This window comes from Rhinoraja longicauda, chromosome 2, assembly GCF_053455715.1.
Source record: "Rhinoraja longicauda isolate Sanriku21f chromosome 2, sRhiLon1.1, whole genome shotgun sequence".
Classification (NCBI taxonomy): Eukaryota; Metazoa; Chordata; class Chondrichthyes; order Rajiformes; family Arhynchobatidae; genus Rhinoraja; species Rhinoraja longicauda.
Genome location: NC_135954.1, coordinates 110,003,405 through 110,025,789, shown reverse-complemented (window position 1 = coordinate 110,025,789; position 22,385 = coordinate 110,003,405). Strand labels below are relative to the sequence as shown.

Sequence of the window (22,385 nt, the reverse complement as noted above, 5' to 3'; positions counted from 1 at the left end):
GGAGTACAGCTTAGGTTCATTAGGTTAATTCCCGGATTGGCTGAGAGGATTGTTGTATGTTGAAAGACTGGAGTTACTGGGCTTGTATACACTGGAATTTAGAAGTGTAAGAAAATAACTGGAATTTAGAAGGATGAGAGGGGATCTTATTGAAACATATAAGATTATTAAGGGATTGGACACGTTGGAGCAAAGAGGTCCTTCTGCAGTTGTACAGGGCCCTAGTGAGACCGCACCTGGATTACTGTGTGCAGTTTTGGTCTCCAAATTTGAGGAAGGATATTCTTGTTATTGAGGGCGTGCAGCATAGGTTTGCTAGGTTAATTCCCGGAATGGCGGGACTGTCATATGTTGAAAGGCTGGAGCGGCTAAGCTTGTATACACTGGAATTTAGAAGGATGAGAGGGGATCTAATCAAAACATATAAGATTATTAAGGGGTTGGACACGTTTGAGGCGGGAAACATGTTCCCAATGTTGGGGGAGTCCGGAACCAGGGGCCACAGTTTAAGAATAAGTGGTAGGCCATTTAGAAAGGCAGTGGAGGCCAATTCCCTGGATGCTTTCAAGAGAGAGTTAGATAGAGCTTTTAATGATAGTGGAGTTAGGGGGTATGGGGAGATTGCAGGAACGGGGTACTGATTGTGGATGATCAGCCATGATCACATTGAATGGCGGTGCTGGCTCGAAGGGCTGAATGGCCTCCTCCTGCAACACCTATTGTCTGAGATATAAGATATGTGACAATAAACTGACCTTGAAACCCTTGAACTTGCCATGTATACAGTGCACTCTGTCATCTGCTGTCCCTGGTTTCTAATACTAATGATCAGCTTCATGCGAACAAGAAAACTCTCTGGAGAAATTACTCTGGAGAGAATGAGGTCAAGGTATAAGGTTTTAGTGTTGACAACAAGGTTGAGCAGCCAATCGCCGCTCTGGGATGTGCATGCGGGGGCGGGACTAGGCCTCGATTGGTGGTTGCCGTGTCAATCTGCCCGTACGTCATGATTGGCGGTTGCGGCAACCAATCAGTATCGGGCATAAGGGAGCTTCGCGAGTGATGGGCGGCGGTGCTGTCCAGTGAGAGGAGGGCGTGGGGGCGGGTCCTTGCGGGAGCGGCCAATGGGTGCGGTGGGCGGGCGCTTTGTGTTTGAGAGGCGGCGGCGGTTGGGCGCGCGGGAGGGACGGGAGCGGCAGCGGCGCGAGCAGCTTCAGTTTCACGACCTTTCGTTGTCGGCGGGCAGGATTATCGGTTAAAGGGGCGAGCGGAGGGAGGCAGGCGAGCGAGCGAGCGAGGGCAGCAGCACCGGCAGCAGACGACAGCAGACGACGACGGGCCGATGTGTGAGGGACGGCGGGCGGTGATGGTGACCCCGGCCGCCCCGCGACTCCGCCCGAACCCGCCGACTACTAGCAGTCCCAGAGCAACGGCGGCCGCCGCCGCGCTACCCGGCGCCGGGGCCTCGCCGACACCCGCTTGGCTTGGGCCTGAGGTGAGCGGGGAGCCCGGCCGATCCGCGGGGAGGGGAGAGGGAGAGGGGGGAGGGCCTCGCCTGGTCCTGGGTTGAGTGGGGGCGGGGAGAAGGAGGAGGGGGGAAAGGGAGGAGGGGGGAGAGGGAGGAGGGGGGTGGAGGAGGGGGGTAGAGGGTGGAGGAGGGGGGTAGAGGGTGGAGGAGGGGGGTAGAGGGTGGAGGAGGGGGGTAGAGGGTGGAGGAGAGGGAGATGGAGGGGGGTGAGGGAGATGGAGGGGGGTGAGGGAGGGGGAGAGGGAGGAGGGGGAGGTGGAGGAGGGGGGGGTTGGAGAGGAGGGGGGGGTGGAGGGGAGGGGGGGAGGAGGGGGGGAGGAGGGGGAGAGGGTGGAGGAGAGGGGGGGGAGAGAGGGAGGTGGAGGAGGGGGGAGGGAGGTGACGGCGAGGGAGGTGACGGAGGAGGGGGTAGAGGGTGGAGGAGGGGGAGAGAGGGAGGTGGAGGAGGGGGAGAGGGAGGTGGAGGGGAGAGGGAGGTGGAGGAGGGGAGAGGGAGGTGGAGGAGGGGAGAGGGAGGTGGTGGAGGGGAGAGGGAGGTGAGGGAGGAGGAGGGGAGAGGAGAGGGAGGTGGAGGAGGAGGGGAGGTGGAGGAGGAGGGGAGGTGGAGGAAGGAGGGAGGTGGAGGAGAGAGGGAGGTGGAGGAGAGGGGGAGAGGGAGGGGGTAGGGGAGGGGGTAGGGGAGGGGGTGGAGGAGGGGGTGAGGGAGGTGGAGGAGGGGAGAGAGGGAGGAGGAGGGGGAGAGAGGGAGGTGGAGGAGGGAGGTGGAGGAGGTGGGGGGGGGAGAGCGGGAGGTGGAGGATTATTTAGTGTGATATTGCATATTTATTTCAGTCGTGGAGTCATATGGCATGGAAAAGGGCCTTTCTGCCATAATATAGGACTTGCCTGTTAAACATAGTGACAAAGAGCAGTTGTAATCTCAAGGTTGCAACGGATAAGCACCTAGACAGACCTGCAAACGACTACCCCCCCCCCCCCCCAATAGAAAGGGAAGCCTTTGTGTCTACATTCAGCAGAATGTACACGCAAAAACACAAAAATCTGGTGTAACTCAGCGGGACAAGCAGCATCTCTGGAGAGAAGGAATGGGTGATGTTTTGGGTCGAGACTCTTCTTCAGCCTGGTCTAAAGATGCTGCCTGATCTGCTGAGGTGCTCCAGCACTTTTTCATTTGTCCATGCTGACCATCTACATTCGTCGTCGTCCCCTGCCCATATTTGACCCATGTCCCTTTAAACCTTTCCTGTCCTTGTACCTGTCCAAATACCCTTTTAAATGTTATAGTACCTATTCAACTACCTCCTCTGGCAGGTTGTATCATGCACCCACCACCTTCTGTGGAAAAAAAAGTTGCCCCATCAAAGGTTGATGCTGTGCCTGAAAAACTGCATCAAATATGAATTTCATGGTTTGAGTCCTGGTGCATATGATAATTAAACACTGGCTGTAATGGAGTCTTTAATACTGTTGGCAGGAATGGCTTAGATTTATTTTTGTTGCGTGCACTTGGGTACAGTGAAAAGCTTTGTTTTGTGTACTATTGATCAGATTTACTGTATAAACAGTCACTTCAAACTCTAGTAGATAGATCAAAGGGGAGAGTGTAGAATATAATTGCAGTTGGAGAATAACTGAGGTTCTTTTTTTCCTCATTCACTTCCCATCCAAGAGCCCCTCAATTTCTCCTTCATCCCCATCTTTCCCCTTGTCCCATTGTCTATATTCCTCATTCTGCCTTTTGCATCTCCATCCCCTTCTTTCCTTATCTGACACGCCTTTGTCACTCCACCTATCTGCCAATTACATCCCTTGCCTGTATCCACCTATCACTACCCTCCATGTATGCTGATGAGTTCCTCCAACATCAAATCTTTTTGTTTGGACGAGATTCCAGCTTCTGCTGTTCCTGTGCCTACACCGATTAGTTCCCAGGCTTTGTCTCACCCACCTTTCTTTTCCCCATTATTTTATGTATCTGAAGATGGGTCCTGACTTGAAATGCCATCTATCCACAGATGTTGCCTGACCTACTGAGTACCTCCAACGCTGTTTTATTATTTTTTGCTCAAGGTTCTAGCATCTGCCGTCTCTTGTCTTCACTGGGATTTATTAGCAGTATTGCTGGCAGGAGCTACAGTAAGGATAAAGCACCTGTGTCTAGAGTATAGGGTAGGGTAAATTGGAGTTGGAGTAATAATACTTGAAATTAATATAATAGTAATATAAAATCATAGAAAGCACACGATGCACCATAGAAGACATGCTTTCAGATTACATCACAGCTTGATCTGGAAACAGCCCATCCCAAGACCACAGAAATTGTGGATGCAGCCTAGTCCATTACACAGATCAAACTCCTCACCATCGACCCCGTCTACACTTCATGCGGCCTCAGGAGAACAACCAACATAATCAAAGACTATTGTATTTGCTTGCATCAATGTGGTATGAATATTGATTTCTTTAATTTCAAGTAATTCTTGTATTCCCTCGCTCTCTGTCCTACTAGTTTCACTGTCGTCGTGTGTAGTGTCATTGTTTGTATCTGCTCGTTATCACCTTTCCACAGCCAACAATGGATCCTTGTGGGCTCCACCTTTCCATAGTCACCGCTGCTAGCTTTGATTTGCTCTTTCATACATTTCATTGATTTGTTCTTTGAGTCAGGGAAGAGGGAAGGTAGAGGTTTGAAAAGGTACAGTCTGAGGAAAGGTCTCGATCCAAAGCATCCACCTATTCCTTTTCTCCAGAGATGCTTCCTAACCTGCTGAGTTACTCCAGCATTTGTGTTTATAATCAAAGACTTGTCCCTTTCCTCCATCTCCCTGCTTCCTCCGAGGCAGAAACTAGATGTCAGATTGAAGGTTGTTGGTGCTATTGCTTTTAGTACGGAACAGGCTCTTTAGCCTATGATGTCTGTGTGCTGCACATGATGCCAAATTTAACTAATCCCTTGTGTCTGCACATGATCCACACCCCTCCATTCCCTGCATACCTGTCTAAAGGTCTCTGAAAGGCCACTATCGTATTTGCTGCCATCACCACCTCGGCTGTGTTCCTGACATCTGCCACTCAGTTCTTATAAAAATACGTTTCACAAATCACCTTCACACTTTGTCCCTTCACCTTAAAGCTATGCTCTCTAGTTTTTGACGTTTCCACCCTGGGAAAAATGTTCTGACCATCTAAGCCATCAAAGCCTCTTATTTTATAAATTTCTATCAGGTCTCCAGGGACAACAGTCCCAGTCTGTCCAATCTCTCCTTGTAGCTAATATATTCTAGTCCAGATAGCTTTCTGGTAAACCTCATCTGCATCCTCTCCAATGCCTCCACAGCCTTCCTGTAACGGGGCAAGCAGAACTGCACACAATACTCCAAATGTAGCCTAGCCAAAGATTTATAAAGCTGCAACATGACTTCCTGATTCTTCTACAGGTTCTTCTGGTCTACCTGGAATGGATAGCTGAGAAACCTGTTATTAAAAATAATTGTCAATAGTGTAAAGGGGGTTAGTGGTTAGAGTTTCAAGTTAGCATGTTATGTTTGAAGGTTAGCACAGTTTTTGAAGGTTTTTAATAGCTGTGTTTTTGTTAGTGCAAGAATAATTGCGGCTGTATGTTACATTGTTTAAGTATCATTTCACAAGTGTCAGTAGAAGAGATCGCTGGGCGTTTCGGTGGCCACCCACGGTTTAATTAGCAGCTGAGTTCTTGACAAACAATGATCTCTGACACATAGGATGTTGATTTTTTTTTTAACCAAAGGCTGTTTTTCAAGACTCCTTTTAATGCATGTCAATTTCCAATGTAACTTTTTAGTGGGTTGAATGGATATAAATCAAGCGGGAAAGAACTCTAGTAGGCACTTGGGGCCAAAGGGGTCATGAAATGTCATTGGCTTGTTGGATTAAAGAATCACAAGGCTTCTTGTACATGAGAAACAAGGGGGTAACCTGGGAGAAGGTACGACTGCTCAAGGGTGAAGGAGGCAATTATGTGGAAGATAGGCACAAAAAGCTGGAGTAACTCAGCGGGACAGGCAGCATCTCTAGAGAGAAGAAATGGGTGACGTTTCAGGTCGAGACGCTTCTTCAGACTGAAGACGGGTCCCGGCCCGAACGTCACCCACTCCTTCTCTCCAGAGATGCGGCCTGTCCCGCTGAGTTACTCCAGCTTTTTGTCTATCTTCGGTTTAAACCAGCATCTGTAGTACCTTCCCACATGGATCTTGGCAGAACTCCACTGATCACAGACCTCCGATCAGAACCGTTCCACCACTAGCCTGCCCTGTCTTCTATGAATAAGCCAGTTCTCAATCAAACGACCAAAGTTACTGTGGTTTCCATGCATCTTAATCTTCTGGATCCACCTACCATGGGGGCCTTGTCAAGTGATCTCGTTGAAGACATGCTTAATGTGAATATGTAATCTGTTATTTGTACTTGCTTTTAAGTTTAGTAGTAAAATTCTTGGCTGAATTAATTGTGAACAGTATAAATACCTTGATAAGAGGTTGCAGGTTCAAGGTAGACTCAAGGTAATAACTGCACGGCATTTTGTACACAATACATTCTGCAGCAAGAGTACAGTGTTGGGCTTCCCTTCCTACAGTCCTTGTCCTGTAAACTGAAAGGTAAAATGTGACAAGGAATTGTGGAAAATATTCGGGTCAGAGGCATGGTTAATAGCAGTTACACAATTTATGGGCCATATACTGGGGCTTTAAAGTCCTTGTGGTCAAGGACAAAATAATAAGATCGCTAATAATATGGGTAGAACAACGTGAGATAATTTTTCTCAATGGATTGACTCTAATTTGCCTAACTCGGCCAATCCCACTTGTGCCTGGCCCACAACTTTTAACCTTTCCTATCTATGTATCTGTCCAAAGGTTTTTTAATGTCATAATCGTACCTGCCTGTACCCCATTCTCTGCAGGATCATTCCAGGTATGCACTTCACCGTTTGGAGGGGGTAAAGTTTCCTCTTGGGGACCTTTTTAAATTTTTACATCCCTCACCTTAAATCTATGCCTTTAGAGTCAGATTCCCCTACCTTGGGGCAAAGACTTGCTACTTACCTTGTCTTTGCCGCTCATTTTACAAAGTTGCCCCTCAGCCTCGCACACTACAGTGGAGGATAGAAAAGTCCTGTCCATCTAACCCCTCTGTTTAACTCAAACCTTCCAGACCCAGTATCAACCTCAGTTTTCTTTACATCCTTTCCAGTTCAATGACATTCTTCCTGTAGCAGAGTGACCAGAACTGTGTACAATCCTCTAAATGTGCCCTTGACAACATCTTATTTACTGCATAATGGTTTCCCAGGTTCTGTCCCCATTGTGCGGACTGAGAGAAGGTGTGCTTCACGACTTCCTCGCTCTATCTACCTGTATTGCCACTTTCATCAAATTAATCTCTGTTCTGCAACACTGCGTGGCACCCTCCCATTCGCAATACGTTCTGCCCTGGTTTGTCTTATCAAAATTTCACTGCCTGCTATACCACCGATTTTAGTGTTCTTAAAAAATTTACTGACCATGACACCTAAATGCTAGGAAAAATTAATGTTAATAACATCAGTGAACCAGGCACTGATCCCTGTGACACCACTTGTTTATAAGCCTACAGTCTGTAAAACTACCTGCCACCACCCACAGTCTCCTATGTTCAAGCTAATTTGCTGCTTGCCCCATGTGATCTAAGCTATGCCAGCCAACTTTGTCAAATAAAGTGTGACAACATGCATGTAATCTGGCTGTAGCTATATTTTAGTGCTACAGATAAGGTTGATGTTAATTTTGATGATAAATTTACTATATCTCCTCCATTTCATAGCATCCAATCTAGAGTCCTGCTTCAGTGACCCATAGCTGCAGTAAGTCGAGTCTTCCACGATGAAGCTGTTGGAAAATACTAGTTTTGAGGCTATCAACTCTCAGCTCACCATAGAAACCGGCGACTCTCGCATAATAGGCCGGTGAGTAATACCAATCGCTTTCTGATTGTCTGCTTGCAATCAATTGAGATATGTTAAAGTCACTTAAGTGCTTTGGTTTGAATTGGGGAAGGTGGAAGGGTTGTAATTAATGGCAGAGCATTATTTACAGTGTTAAAACCCACAAGAAACGTGTGATGCTGTTTTGTGGCTGGTAGAGATACTGTCTCACTGCATCGGACCTGGGTTTTATCCTGACCTTGGGTGCTGTCTGTGGAGTTTGCACATTCTCCCTGTGACATGGTCAAGCCAAGAACTCTGCACTTACAAACTGGGACTCAAAACGGTGCCAAAGCTGGCGACTCTATACAGTCTCACTGTACAGTGATACTTGTACTGAACTGTATACAAATGAATGTTACTGTACCTTAGTATGTATGACAAAAAAAGGACCATTGTACCATTGACCGTGTGGGTTTCCTCTGGGGGCTCTGGTCTCCTTCCATATTCCAAAGTTGTGTGGGTTTGTTGGTTAATTAGTTATTTTTTTAAATATCTCCAAATGTATAGGGAGTGGATGTGAAAGTGGGATGACATAGAACTAGTATGAACAGGTGATCAATGGTCGGTGTGGAATTGGTGGGCTAAACGGCCTGTTTCCCTGTTGTATCTACTCAAAAAGCTAAAAATGGCAGAAGTAACTGCAGTAATTTGTACTAACGTTGACGTTTAGCACTGTTCCTTGGTTTGTTAAAAGATTCACTGAGCAATGATGAGATTTGAGTTAACTTATTTAATGTCATTAATCACTTCACTTAGTTGTCTTGAAATTGAGATAATTTCTGGAACTACGAGGGAGACGTTGGTCAATGTAACCACATCCACCATTACTTGCTCTCTTATCTACTCTCCTAGTTACAATGTTGAACTTAAAAACATGGATTCCTTTTCATAATTCCATGTTGACTCCATCCAGACCATTATATATCTCTAAGTATCTTGGTACACTTGCTAAGTAGATTCTGACAACTTCCCTGCTGATATTGGGCTCTCTGGCCAACAGTTGAGTTTAGTTTCCATCCCCTCTGTCAAATGGGTTTTGTTTACATGTGGTATTCTGGTTGAATTTCCAGTGACCATATTAGTGCTTCACTCGGACAACTTGCTCCATCTAAAGAACAAAGTTAGAAATTTTAAAATGATTCTGGGAGTGAATTAACACCCTGTCTTGAATTTGCCTCGCCGGAGACCTTAACACAAGTCATTTCCTGGTGTGGGTGATGACATTCAGGGCTGTGGGACATCAGTGAACAAATGTTAGGAGTAGGGCAGTATTTTGCTTTCTTCCCACTTGTACAGCATCTCCACTGACTATTGTGGTTTGAGTATGACGTGTGACCTTGAGTGGAGTAGTACTGAGCAAAACTTATTACAGAAGCAGGCATGTGGTATGGTTCTTTAGTGTTAATCTTTCAGGAAATGAAACTGAAAGGGAAAATAAAAACAAGCTGTAAATACAGGCAGTCATTTGCTGTGAAACTGAAATTGCCTTGCTAAAGTCCGACAAGACGTAAACTATTTTATTTGCATTAATTAATCTTAGTCAGACAACAAAGAAATGGGTAATTTGTGCCAACTTGTCCATGCTGACTGAGATGCCCCATCTAAGATAGTCCCATGTAATCATGTTTAGCCCATATCCTCTAAACCTTCCTATCCATGGACCAGTTTAAATGATTTTGTACCTGACTCGCTACCTCCTGGTTGCTCGTCCCATATATCCTCTCTGGAAAAACTTGCCCCTTTGGTTCCTATTAAATCTCCCTCTCATCCCTATGTTGTCTAGTTCTTGATTCCAGCACCCTGGGTAAAAGGTGCATTGACCCTATCCATTTCCCCTCATGATTTCATGCACCTCAGTCCTACACACCAAGGAATAAAGTCCTAGCCTGCCCAACCTCTCTCTATAGCTCAGGCCCTCAAGTCCTGGCAGCTTCCTCATAGGTTTTCTCTGCACTCTTTCCTCTTTTATCCAAATACAAATGATATTCTGCTGATGTGACTGTTATTTTTTTGTGTCCTTGAAATTTGAATTGAAAGGAAGTTTCTTGGTCATTTTATACTGTTCATGCAGTTCGTGCAGCTGTGTGGTAGCAAAAATGATCAGACCTGTTAAAGAGCTATAAATACATGTGGGTATTTGGTGTGGTTTCTATTTCAGTTCTAGAAAGGAAATGCAAGAAAATAACTGCCGATGCTGGTACAAATCGAAGGTATTTATTCACAAAATGCTGGAGTCCTGCTGAGTTACTCCAGCATTTTGTGACTAGAAAGGAAATGTGCTTTCTTGCTACTGTTCTCTAAACTGTGCTATGTGAAGCTGCATTATTGAATAATGTACTCATTTGTATGTGATCTTGCTGCCTTCCAATTGCACCGTTTCACTGTTTTACTGGGTGTGATTGTTTAAAACAATTCCAGTGACAGCTGGATACAGAAACAAGCTGAAATTATTCAGCCCTTGCCTGTGTTGTTGATTTGCATTGTAGCTGTGACTCGCCTGCCTTTCTCTAAATCTTATTCCAGAGAAATCTAACCCTGAAATAGTCCATTTTTTAGCATACGGTCCATCTGAAGAAGGGTCTCGACTCAAAATGTCACCCATTCCTTCTCTCCAGAGATGCTTCCTGTCCCGCTGAGTTACCTTTGTGTCTATCTTTAGGTGAAAGGGTTCCTTTGATCTTTCTGAGGTTCTTCCTGATTGTCTTCAACTTTAGGACAAACATTTTAAGAGCAATTGTCTTTCCGACCGTGTAATCTCTTCATCACTGAACATTAAGTCAAGGCCGGATGTAGTCTTCCATTCTTGAACAGCTTGGTTTAACTTCTCCAATCTTGGCAACAACATCTTTGCATTTAAGATGTCTGTTTATGAACTAGGTTGCATTGACAAGAAGGGTGGGTCAAAGCTGGTTCTAACAAAGGATAACGGGGGAGAAACTTGTGGTAAATCTTTGCAAAAGCAGTCATGATGGACTGAATAGCCTACTTTGTCCTTTCAAATGGGGAATAATTGTTGTGAATTACTATTCTGACCAGTACCAAGAAAGATTTAATGCAAGCTACTTCCAGAAAGTGGTTCACACTTGGTCATAGTGAAACTGGAGGGAAATTACTACATACAAGTAGGAGTGCGCTATCTGGTGCAACTTCCTTTTGTGCTCATCCCATTTTGTAATAAAGGCTGATGCAGTATTTTCCTTCCTAATAGCATTTTATTATTTGTGACTTGTGCACCCAGTTCCGTCTGAATGGCAGCACTGCTTTTCTGTTGTACACCAAAGTGGATGACTTCACATTTTTCTCTCGTGGTATTCTATCTTGCTCACTCAGTTTGTGCATATCCGCAGAAACCTCAAGCTGGCCCATGCTGCAAAATGTTAACTTTAACAATTCTTGCCACCCCACTTAATCATAAGACTTGTACAGCACAAAAATCATCCCTTTATCTGTGCTGACCAAGGTGCTTTCCTGAGCTGGGCCCATTTGTCTACGTTTGGCCATATCACTAAACTGTCTATCAATGAACTTGTCCAAGTGTCTTAAATGCAATTGTTCCTGCTTCTCTTGGTTCCTGTCAGCTTGTTCCATATATGCATTATTCACCCTTTAAATCTTCTACTCTCTCTCACCCATACGCTCTAGTTTTGGACTCCGCTACCCTTGGGGGGGGAAAAGATAGACTATTTACCATGATTTTGTACGGCTCTTAAAGTCACCCCTTTGCTCCAGGGACAGAAAGCTAAAGCCCATCTTGTATCTCAACCCTCAACCAGTAATACCCTTGTGAATCTTTTCTGCACCCTTCCCAGCTTAATGACTTGCATCCTGTCGCTGGGTGACAAGAACTGCACACAATGTTCAAGTATAGTCTCATGCACTCAATGTCCTGACCATTAAAGCCTTTGCATCAAGTACTCTTGGATATTTTCCAGCGCTGTAGGTGGAATAATGATTATAGTAGATTATAGTAGATTTTAATGGAGTTTCTCGGTCATCTGGACTGTGCTTCAGCTGGCTTGTGCTGAGTGGTTACATTCCCAGAGCATTCCCATTATTTGTATTCGGTGATGCAACTGGTTGTATGTAAGCTGCAAATGCATAGGAGCTGGACACCAACCTGGGATTGGGAGTAGGATAATTGAAAACTGGGATGAAGTTTGGCTGCAAAACGGTGTAAACAATAATTTGAAACCAGCTCCTCAAACCTGCTCTGTCACTTCTGCAAGATCTGTGGTTAATTTTAAGCTGTCTCGGCATTCTTGCTTACCAGTGATAAACATTTCATGCCTTGCCCTGACAAACTGTCTGTCCTTGTCTTAAATATTCAAAGTCTGTGCTTCCATTAACTGTTGTATTAAATTTGGAGATTACTTGGGTTGAATGAAGCAGGACTAAGGAAGTAGAGTGGGGAAAAGCTACTGGAAACTCTTTCATACCACACCAGTGAAGTTGCCATTCAGGCTGAAGAAGGGTCTCGACCCGAAACGTTGCCCATCCCTTCTCTCCAGAAATGCTGCCTGTCCCGCTGAGTTAATCCAGCATTTTGTCTATCTGCAATTTTATGATGATCGTTTTGCAAGTCTGGTGTGAACAAGTACTAGGGCTTGAGGGTTGGAAGTCCAGAACTTGGAATGGATTACATGGCATAGTAGCTGCACACTGTCCTGTTGGGAGTGACACTGTTGTAGATGCTAGAAATACTCAATCGATCGGCCAGCATGTATAAATATTTCAAACCTCTCATCAGACCAGCTGAATATTTCTAGCAGTTGGTTTTTCTTCCGACTGGAATGTTGGTTCGTATGAGTTTTGACAGAATGTCCTCTGCTTATGGAAAAATTTTGGTGGCAGAATATCATGAACCAAAAGACATGGGTTTAAGGTGAGGGGAAACATTTAATAGTAACTCGAGGGACATTTTCCACACACAGGGTGGTGGGTATAGGGAACAAGCCTCCACAGGAGGTGGAGGCAGACACAATAATATTTAAAAGACCGCTACATCGATGGAGGGATGTGGCAGGTGGGACTATCGTAGATGGGGCAACTCTGTTGGTGTGGGCAAGTTAGTCCAAAGAGTGTTGCTGTGCTGTTTGACTGTAAAGAGGAACAGGTGAGGTGGAGTTGTTGTAAGTTATCTTGGGGTCTAGCCTGAAGTGCTGGTTGCGTTGTGGCATGGTTTGGTGCAGTAGGCTGAAGCAACAGTTTCTTGTGGTGCTGAACAGTAGAAACGTCTACACTGTAGAAGCAACCTTGAATGGCAGTAGGCAGAAAGCAATGTGCATATCTGGAAAGGCACAACATAACTAGACCATGGCATACTTTTAAATGGGTGTGTCGTGCAAGGAGAGCTTGCAGCAACAGTGTTTTGTGTTGGTGGAGCATGTTGGCTGTAGTGTGTGGTTGGGCTGATCAGCTGTCTGCTGCTGTTGATTACAAGAAATGGTATTGCATGGTGCCAGCAGCTGTGTTTTCCCTCGCTGCTCATTGGCTTTGGACCTTATTAGCATTGACGTCACTCCTGCTTGTTGCTCGGTGCATGAAGAGCTCCATTAATAGAAATAGTTTCTGTAAGCAGTCAAGGTCAGGTTTCATAATGTGAATTGTAAATGGTAATAATGCCTCAGGCAGAGGGCCAAGCATTGGCTTTCTGAAGAATTGGTGTTTGTATGCATTTGGTTTTTGATTTGACAGGTAGATTTGGGTTACACTTGGAAGTCTGCCAACTATCAATTGATTTCCTTCCCATTAAACCCTGTTTGCATGGACTCTGCATTGAGCAATCGGTGTGATTGACCTGTTTCTCTATAAACACTTGCAGCAGACTTTTTTTAAATTGCCTCGTTCCTCAACCTACCTGCAGCTGCATTCCAGCTGTTCCTGCTGGTTGCTCGTAGCAGTTTGTGACCTTAAGCTGTGACTATGCAGACAGGAATTTAGAAAGATGAGAGGGGATCTTATCGAAACATATAAGATTATTACGGGGTTGGACACGTTAGAGGCAAGAAACATGTTCCCAATGTTGGGGGAGTCCAGAACCAGGGGCCATAGTTTAATAAATAAGGGGTAGGCCATTTAGAATGGGGATGAGGAAAAACTTTTTCAGTCAGAGAGTTGTAAATGTGTGGAATTCACTGCCTCGGAAGGCAGTGGAGGCCAATTCTCTGAATGCATTCAAGAGAGAGCTAGATAGAGCTCTTAAGGATAGCGGAGTCGGGGGGTATGGGGAGAAGGCAGGAATGGGGTACTGACTGGGAATGATCAGCCATGATCACATTGAATGGTGGTGCTGGCTCGAGGAGCCGAATGGCCGCTTCCTGCACCTATTGTCTATTGACTTGTCAAAAGTGGGATGCCTCCTGGTAGTGTTTGAGAGTATACAGAACAGTACAGCATCGGAACAGGCCCTTTAGCCCACAAAACGTGTGCTGACATGATGCAAATATAAGCTAATAACATCTGCCTGCATGTGATCCTTGTCCTTTATCCCCTTCCTGTTCATGTGCTTGTCCAAATACCTCTTAAATATTGCTATTGTAACTGCTTCCACACTTTCCCATGCAGCATTCCACGCATGACCATCACTGTGTCATTACAACAAAATTGCCTCAATTCTAAACATTCCCCCAATATTAAATTAAGTTTGTCACAAATGTATGTAGATCTATGAAGATATACACAAAAATCTGGAGTAGGTCAGTCAGTATCTCTGGAAAAATGAATAGGTGATGTTTTGGGTCAAGAGCCTCCTTCAGACTGAGCTAGATGTAGATTTCTGGCTTTTGGTTAAGCTGTGCTGCTAATAATGCAAACTGTAGATGCTGGCTTCTTGAGCAAAACAGTGCTGGAGGAACTTGGTGGGTCAGGTAGCATTTGTAGAGGGAACGGACAGACGATGTCCCTGGTAGGCACACCTTCAGTGATTTCAAGTTGAAATCAATGTGTTCTGATTGGGTGCAGGAGGCAACTCCAATGCAATTGTCACTAGTGGAGAAACTCACACCTCCGGATTCATGGACAGTTTCTTCCAGCTGTTAACAGGCAACTGAATCATCCTACCACAACCAGAGGGCAATGCTGAGGGTCTACCTCTTTGGTTATCCTCGGACTATTCTGGATCGGACTTTGTTGGCTTTACCTTGCACTAAATGTTATTCCCTTATGTATCTATGTAAATGGCTTGATTGTAATCATGTATTGTCTTTCTGCTGACTAGATAGCATGCAACAAAAGCATTTCACTGTACCTCTGTACATGTGACAATAAACTAAACAGAGTTGGGGAATATTGCCTGCATACATTTGGATCAATGAGTATTCAATGCAATCAATGAAGACCAGCATAGCTGGGGCTCGTGTGAATGCCCATGGCTACACCTTCAAGTTGACAGAAATTAAGGGCGAGGACAAGTTCTGCCATGTGGAGGAGAGTTAGTTGAGGGGAACTGATCAGATCTCGGCTCAAGGAAGAGCCAGAGGATTCTGAAGTATTCCTGTTGGGGTCTGGACATCTATGGATAAGGTGAGGCCAGGGGGGGCCTAGGAATTGAAAGTTATTGAAGTATTGGAGAATGTGTGAAGGTCTCAAGGGGGAGGGGGGAGGGGGAGGAGGGGTGGATAAAAAATATATATATTTGAAAATAAGTTCACTGGGATTGGAGCAGGCAGAAACCATAGGTCTGCCAGCTCTGGCTGAAGACGTTTCCTGACTGGAGGTTTCCCTCTGCAGATGCTGCCTGATCTGCTGAGTTTCTTCAGCAATGTTTGGTCAATGTGTATTAATATTAAGACATGGGTTTGAAAATAATCAGGGCTCATTTGAAAAGGTCATTAAGTTGTTGCATTGAAATAATTAGGAGAGGGGAACATTCTGTCCTTGTCCAGTGATTAGCACCATGTGGAGTTGTTTGGATGGCTTTGCCAAATAGTATTATTAGCAGAGGCTGGAGACTTCCCTGACTCTGCTGTTTTGAATCACTTTTTAAAATCCAGATCATTGCAATTAAGTGATTGTAGTTTTGAAAGAGATTAAATTACAGTATCTGGATTGATTGTGCAGGAAGGAATTGCAGATGCTGGATTAAACCGAAGAAAGACACAAAGATGGAGTAATGCTGAGTTACTCCAGGTTTTTGTATCTGGATTAATTATTTGGTTTTAAAACTTAATTCTGCTTGATGCCTCTCTTTTTCAGTTTTGTATGTCAGGATTGCTAAACCTTTTAACCATTAAAGAACTCTGCACCAAAATTGTCATAAAACAACATAAATTTCAAGGGCGATGATGTTGAATTGGGCAGTATGGACAAATCCAGAGGTGTAGGTTTTCCCAAGAACCTGCAACGTTAGTTCTTGGTTTCAGAGATTCTGCTAGAGTAGCCTCTGAGTAATTGCTGTGCATTGTTGCCATTGTGTGACAGTGGATGTGTAGAACCCAAATCTACTTCCTCAACGATTGAAGAGATATGGGTTGTTGTCAGTCTATGGAACTTGTGTGTGGTATAAAGGATAGTGAACAGTTGCATGACAGGCTGATTTGGTAACTTGATCACCCAGGAGTGAAGGAAGCTACCGAGTTGACATTGCCCAGTCCATTACAGATACTGACCTCTCCACCATCGAAGGGATTTAAAGGCGGTGATGTCTGAAAGGAAGCTAATATCAAAGATCCACGCCACCCTGGCTGCACATCTAGCTGCTACCACCAGGAAGGAAGTGGAGGCTGAGAACTGTGACCACCAGGCCCAAGAATGGCTACTTCCCAGTAGCCACCAGGCTTTGTATCACCCTGCACCACCCAAACCACAGTAACAATCTGCTTTAGTTTAGAGATACAGTGCGGAAACAGGCCCTTGGGCCCAACCGGTCCGCGCCAACCAGCGATCCCCACTATCGTGGATCAACACCATCCTACACCCACTAGGGACAATTTACATTTGCACCAAGTCAATTAACCTACAAACCTGTATGTCTTTGGAGTGTGGGAGGAAACCAAAAATCTCAGAGAACCCATGCAGGTCATGGGGAGAACATACAAACTCCGTACAGACAGCACCTGCAGTCGGGATCAAACCCGGGTCTCCGGTGCTGCATTTGCTGTAAGGCAGCAACTCTACTGCTGCACCACCGTGCAGCTATAGACTATTTAGGTTTCACTATGTACTTTGGTTTGCACCAATATGGTCCTGTAACCTAGTGTTACAAGTTTATTATATATTTGTGTTGCATTGTCTGTAAAGCTGCAGCAAGTAAGACTTCCATTATTCCGGTCACAATTAAACACTGACTCCCGAAATCCAGTGGTTTGCTTATTCACTCGGAGGGTAGTCCGTATCTGGAATGAACTGCCAGAGAAAGCTATAGAAGCAGATAAAACAAAATTATCAAAAGACAGTTGGATAGGAAAGATTTAAAGAGCTATGAACCAAATGCAGTCAAATGGGACTGGCCCAGAATGCCTACTTGGTCAGCATGGACTAGTTGGGCCAAAGGGCTTGCTTATGTGCTATATATGTTCATGTAATGAAAAAATAATTCCATACATTTTAATTTTCTATTTTTTGAGCTACTAATGGGGCCAGTAGCATCTTTTCATCTTTCCAAATCTCGCTTGAATGAATAAATGTTTGAGTAAGGAAATATTCTTGGCAGGAACATGAGGAAAGGAGGCATATTATGAGTATAAGAAAATAACTGCAGATGCTGGTACAACTCGATTTATTCACAAAATGCTGGAGTAACTCAGCAGGTCAGGCAGCATCTCGGGAGAGAAGGAATGGGTGACGTTTCGGGAGCATGTAATCGGCTGATCACTCAGTTTGTATAATTGTATATCTCTACATAAGTGAGTACAATGCTGTTTCTGGCTCATCCACTTGCTGTGAGGTTTATCAGAGCGTGCAGTTAGAATGGGTAATTAGCCTAAATATAAACCTAGGTTTATCTTTGTCCTGAGCTTTGCACTACGCAGTTGCAGCGTGGGACCCATACACAATTAAAAACATTTCTTCCATTGAACGTGTCCAAAGACAGGCAGCTCGTTTTGTTACAAATACCTATGAGAGAGAAGCGAGTGTTACCGAACTTTTAAATTCAATGGGGTGGAACACTCTCCAAGACAGACGTAAAGCCCACCGTTTGACCTGTTTTTACAAAATGTTAAATGGTCAGCTCGACATAGATTACACAATCTACACCAAACCCAAACCTATCAGGAGTAGACGAGGGCATTCGATTCAATTTGAGATACCAGCTATCAAGAGAAATGTGTATAGCAATTCATTCTTCCCTCGCACAATTAAAGCCTTCACACTACTATAGTTATTCAATCAGACACAACTAAATTTAAGGCAGTTCTTCTCCAAGAAGCCCTTCTTGCTTAAGTCCATACTCCGCCACCTCCAGTTTAAATTCCATTTAGAATATTTTGGCGGACCAAGAACTTTCCTTTCCTGTAGAAGTGCTTCTGAATTGTAGATAAGTTAGAAGTGGAAGTCTATCTAAATGTTTGATATTTTGTCTTCTGATAGTATTTTGCAGCAAATGACTCGCCACCTAATGTGGCACTGTCATCAACCAAGACACAGCATGTGATGACACACTGTTCACTGGTCACTACGGAGGCAGCCTGCTTGATTCCCAATCTATCCCTTGTACAAAACACTCTCTCCCTCAGTGCATAGAGCTGGCACTTTGCATAAAGGTATATTTTGGCATCTGCCAAGCTTGAAATTGTTGTACAGTGTGCAAATGAACAAATTGGCTCAGCTTGCCCATGCCAACCAACATGCCCCATCTACACTACTTTGGTCAAATCCCTCTAAACCTTGTATTGTCTATAATGCTGAAGGTTGGTGTGCAGAGATGTGGGATTACCCATTGCATGTCCTGAATGTTTCGCCTATGCAGGTAACATTGGAATCTCTTTACAGACTGCAGCGGTTGAAGAAAGTGGCTTGGGGAAGAAATGCTGGAGCATCTTGGTGGGTCAGGCAGCATCTGTGGAGGGAATGGACAGATATTTTGGGTTGGGGCCCTTCACTCTGCCTGAACAAATGATTTGTTCATTTGCAAACTGTAAAACAATTTCAAGCTTGGCAGATGCTAAGAAGTAAACTTGGCAAGATGCCAAAATGTGCCTTTATGCAAAGTTTCTTCAGCATTTTACAGATGCTGCAATCTTGATCAAAAAGTGTCTTCCTCTGGCTTAGAATGAACGTCATTAACAGTGTGGAAGGTGCAATAGTGTCCTCAAAGAATAACATTTAAAGTAACACTCGGATACAACTTAAGCTGGCAGTAGAGATGAACTCTGATGCCCACGTCAATGTTAAATATACACCGGATGTGTCTGAACTCTTCAAACTTTGTAGAAAATTTTGAAAAAAGGCAGTGACTTGGCAGGTCAGGCTGCATTTCTGGAGATCGCGGATACTTGACATTTCAGGTTGGAGCCATCAATCTCTAGAAAGGGACCTGACTGGAAATGTCGCTATCCTTGTTCTTCAGAGATGCTGCCTGACCCGCTGAGTTACTCCAGCACTCGCCTTTGTTTGTAAACAAGCATTTGCGGATTACTTTGAAACCTTAGAGAAGACTATCATTCTGTAATTAATTATTTTAAGGCAGAGTTCTTTTGCTCATTATTTGAATATGGTGATAAAAACTGTGGTCCATTTTGAGTTTGAATTTAGTTTGAGTAAACACTTGCATCAGTTCTCAAGCCTTGTTTTCTCCCCCAACCCAATTTTTCCCTAATTTCTCAATTTTTTTTCCATGACATTTCACAATGTTTATCTTTGAGTTGTGTTCACTAAGCTGTGTGTGTTTGTATCCACACAGTCTTTAGTTATGCAAGTTGCTCTGTCTCGGCACCTGACAGCTAGCTGATAGTTCAAATGTAAATGCCAAAAGTTTCCTACCAATGTACCCCTGCTGTGTAACTCTACCCATTGGCTCTAAAGACTCATGATTTGACTGAGGACAACACAGACTACCTCAACAAAGGCAGACATTTTCATGGAATTTGACTTCAGTGCAGCAATACAGTCTTTGCTCATAGTCATCCAGCACGCAATTGGGCCTCTCAGCCCAGAGGCCATGCTGACCAGCATCTGTATTAATCCCACTTCCTGGTGCTTTGTCTGTCACCTTCTGCTGTCATTTGTGCGCTCATCTCTGCTTCATACATGCTGTCAGTCTTTCTTTCACCACTCTCTCCCTCAGTGCATTCTATAACATGAATTGGATATAATAAGATGGATGAATTAAGGAACGCTATGCTATTACATGGACAGAAATGGTGACAGTGCAATTTTGATGGGGAACAGCAGACCCGTTTAAAATTTTGAAATTGACAAGCAGGAAAAGATCTGTCTTGGAAAAACAGTCCAAGGTCTCATGTGGATCTCTCGTGGATGGTGGGTCTGTGGTGGGCCGAACAGTGTCCACCAGTCTGCAGCCTCCTTCGTTCCTGGGTGTTTGGGTTGCTGAACCAGGCCGTGATGCAGCCGGTTACACCTGGAGAAGTTGAATGGAGTATTTGCAATCGTACAAAAGGTGGTAGTGGAAATGATCAAGGTTGAATGGGGGATGGTTGCATTCATAGCTTTGAAAAGACCTGGCAAAGTGGATTGGGAGCAGATGCTTGTGAATGAAAGAGTTAGTGTTCAAGGTCAGCATGTTCCTCTAAAGGAAAAATGCAAAGACAGCAAGATAGGGGCAACAAATTACAATGGGTATTGAAGGTTTGATCAGGGGGAAAAAGGAAGCATATTGGGAAAGTAAGAGGCCAAAAAGAGCCCATGAAATGCCCTTGACATGTAAGATTCCAAAATAATTATTTCCAACCAAAATCCCCCAATATTCTATCAGGAAAAGGGGAAAGTATGAGTCCTTTGAATACCGCTGTCATAGAGCATATGCAGATTATTGATGGATGACAAACAGCAGTGGGCCAGCACTGATTCCTGCCTCCAGTCTGAACAAACCAGCTCCCTTCCTCTGACTCCTTCCACCGAGCTCTCTCCCTGGGTCCGATCCACATTCATGCTGTGGAAAACAACTCTTTGTTTTGCCTGCTCGTTTGTTGAGAACTTTATTCTAAGTTGGGCTTTTTTGGTTATATTATTTTTAGTTCAAGCTGTAAGTGCTATGCTATTTTGTCCATGTTCTCAGATTCAAGATCTGCATTTGGACGGATTTGATTTTTTCCACTGAACATGTTTTCCGTCAGTGACTGAGGTGTGCATTTAAGCCCAGTCTAATCTTCAGTGAGGCAGGTTCTGCCTGCTCCTGTGAGCATATTAAAACTAGCATCATTCTTCCTCTGAGCCCATCAGGAGAGGAAAGGGATGGAGATCTAAGAAAATGGAATGGCCATCACACTTGTCAATGTGTTTTTGATTGTTTTTTTCTTCCCTAAAGGATAGAGAGTTATTCCTGTAAAATGGCAGGAGATGACAAGCAGATGTTTAAACAGTTCTGCCAGGACGGACAGCCCCATGTCCTAGAAGCTCTTTCTCCACCTCAGACCACTGGAATCAGCCCGAACCGGTAAGTAAACTAACTCTTCCTCGAAGACCTGACCCTTCCCAAATGTCTGATTTCTGTCTTCAGTACAAAATGACCTGCTTTTATTCCCCACAGTGCTCGGTGTTCAATCTGTAGTGAATTAAGTCGTCATTTTCTCTTCAGTCAGAAAAACTGTTCCCAGTTGTAATAAAAAAATCACCGAGACCAATCTAATCAGTGCCCATATCTGGAATGAGCTGCCAGAGGAAGAGGCCATTTGGACAGATATACAAATAAAAAAGGTTTGGAGGGCTATGGGCCAAATGCAAGCAAATGACGTTAGCCCAATATGCCAATTTGGTCAGCATGGTCAAGGTGGGTTGAATGGCCTTGTTCAATGCTGTACAGCACTATGACAGGTGCATCACTATTTCAGATGTCCTCCTGAAATGTGAGGCCATATAAAGATCATTTTGTTGCCACTCAGGGCTTACTGACTCATTTAAATGTCATGGCTTTGCGGCAAGTTGATGCGACCAACTCAACAGTCTTTTCTACCCCAGGTTGAGCAAGAGCCAAAGTGGGGACGAAGGAGAGGGACCACTCTGTGACAAGTGTAGCCGCAAGACGCTCTTCTACCTGATTGCTACACTCAATGCATCGTTCCGCCCCGATTATGACTTCAGCACTGCAAAAAGCCACGAGTTTAGCAAAGAGCCCAGTTTGAACTGGGTAAGTAGATGTAACCAATTGTGGAAAAGATGTTCGGATACAGCAGTTCAGGCTGTGGCGGTGTAATGTTACAGCGGTTAGTGAAGTAGCTTCATGTTGCCGGGGCCTGTCTCCATCTCGGGCTGTTCTCGTTGACCTCTGCTGCCTGAAGCTGGGGATCAGCATTATTGTCAAAGGCTGGGCAGCATGGTGGGTCATTGTGAGCAAACTGGTCCAAGATATTGGACCAGATGGATCTCGCTGGTCCTTGCTATCACAGCAGTAACCTGACTCCAGCTCTCAATTCTGTTAATGATTGAGGTATTAGTTAAAATGTTACGCGTACCGAGGTACAGTGGAGAAAGTTTACATGCTATCCAGTCAAATCATGTTATAGGAAAAAAACTGCAGATTATGGATTAAATCGAAGGTAGACACAAAATGCTGGAGTAACTCAGTGTGTCATGCAGCATCTAAGCCACACAAGTACAATGGATAGTGCAAAGAGAAAACACCAAAGTGCAGAATATAGAGTTACTGTTGCAGAGAAAGTGCAGATAACTATTATCACAGCACTTAAGACATTTGGGCAGGTACTTGAGTAGGAAAGGTTGAGAGGGATATGGGCCAATCAT

At 44.5% G+C, this 22,385-nt stretch overlaps 1 protein-coding gene across 2 annotated transcripts in view; it reads left to right on the top strand.

Annotated features, from left to right (window-relative positions):
* Positions 1 to 1,169: 1,169 nt before the first annotated feature.
* LOC144608181 (repressor of RNA polymerase III transcription MAF1 homolog) overlaps positions 1,170 to 22,385 on the top strand; it is a 32,421-nt gene continuing 11,205 nt past the window's right edge. For both annotated transcript variants that reach the window (XR_013549179.1, XM_078425699.1), the window contains exons 1-4: positions 1,170 to 1,495; positions 7,367 to 7,508; positions 20,953 to 21,081; positions 21,603 to 21,771. Coding sequence is in view for 1 of the 2 variants with exons in the window: in XM_078425699.1 (XP_078281825.1) it covers positions 7,426 to 7,508; positions 20,953 to 21,081; positions 21,603 to 21,771 (381 nt within the window). In the remaining variant the exon portion in view is untranslated. The remainder of the gene's footprint in view (positions 1,496 to 7,366; positions 7,509 to 20,952; positions 21,082 to 21,602; positions 21,772 to 22,385) is intronic.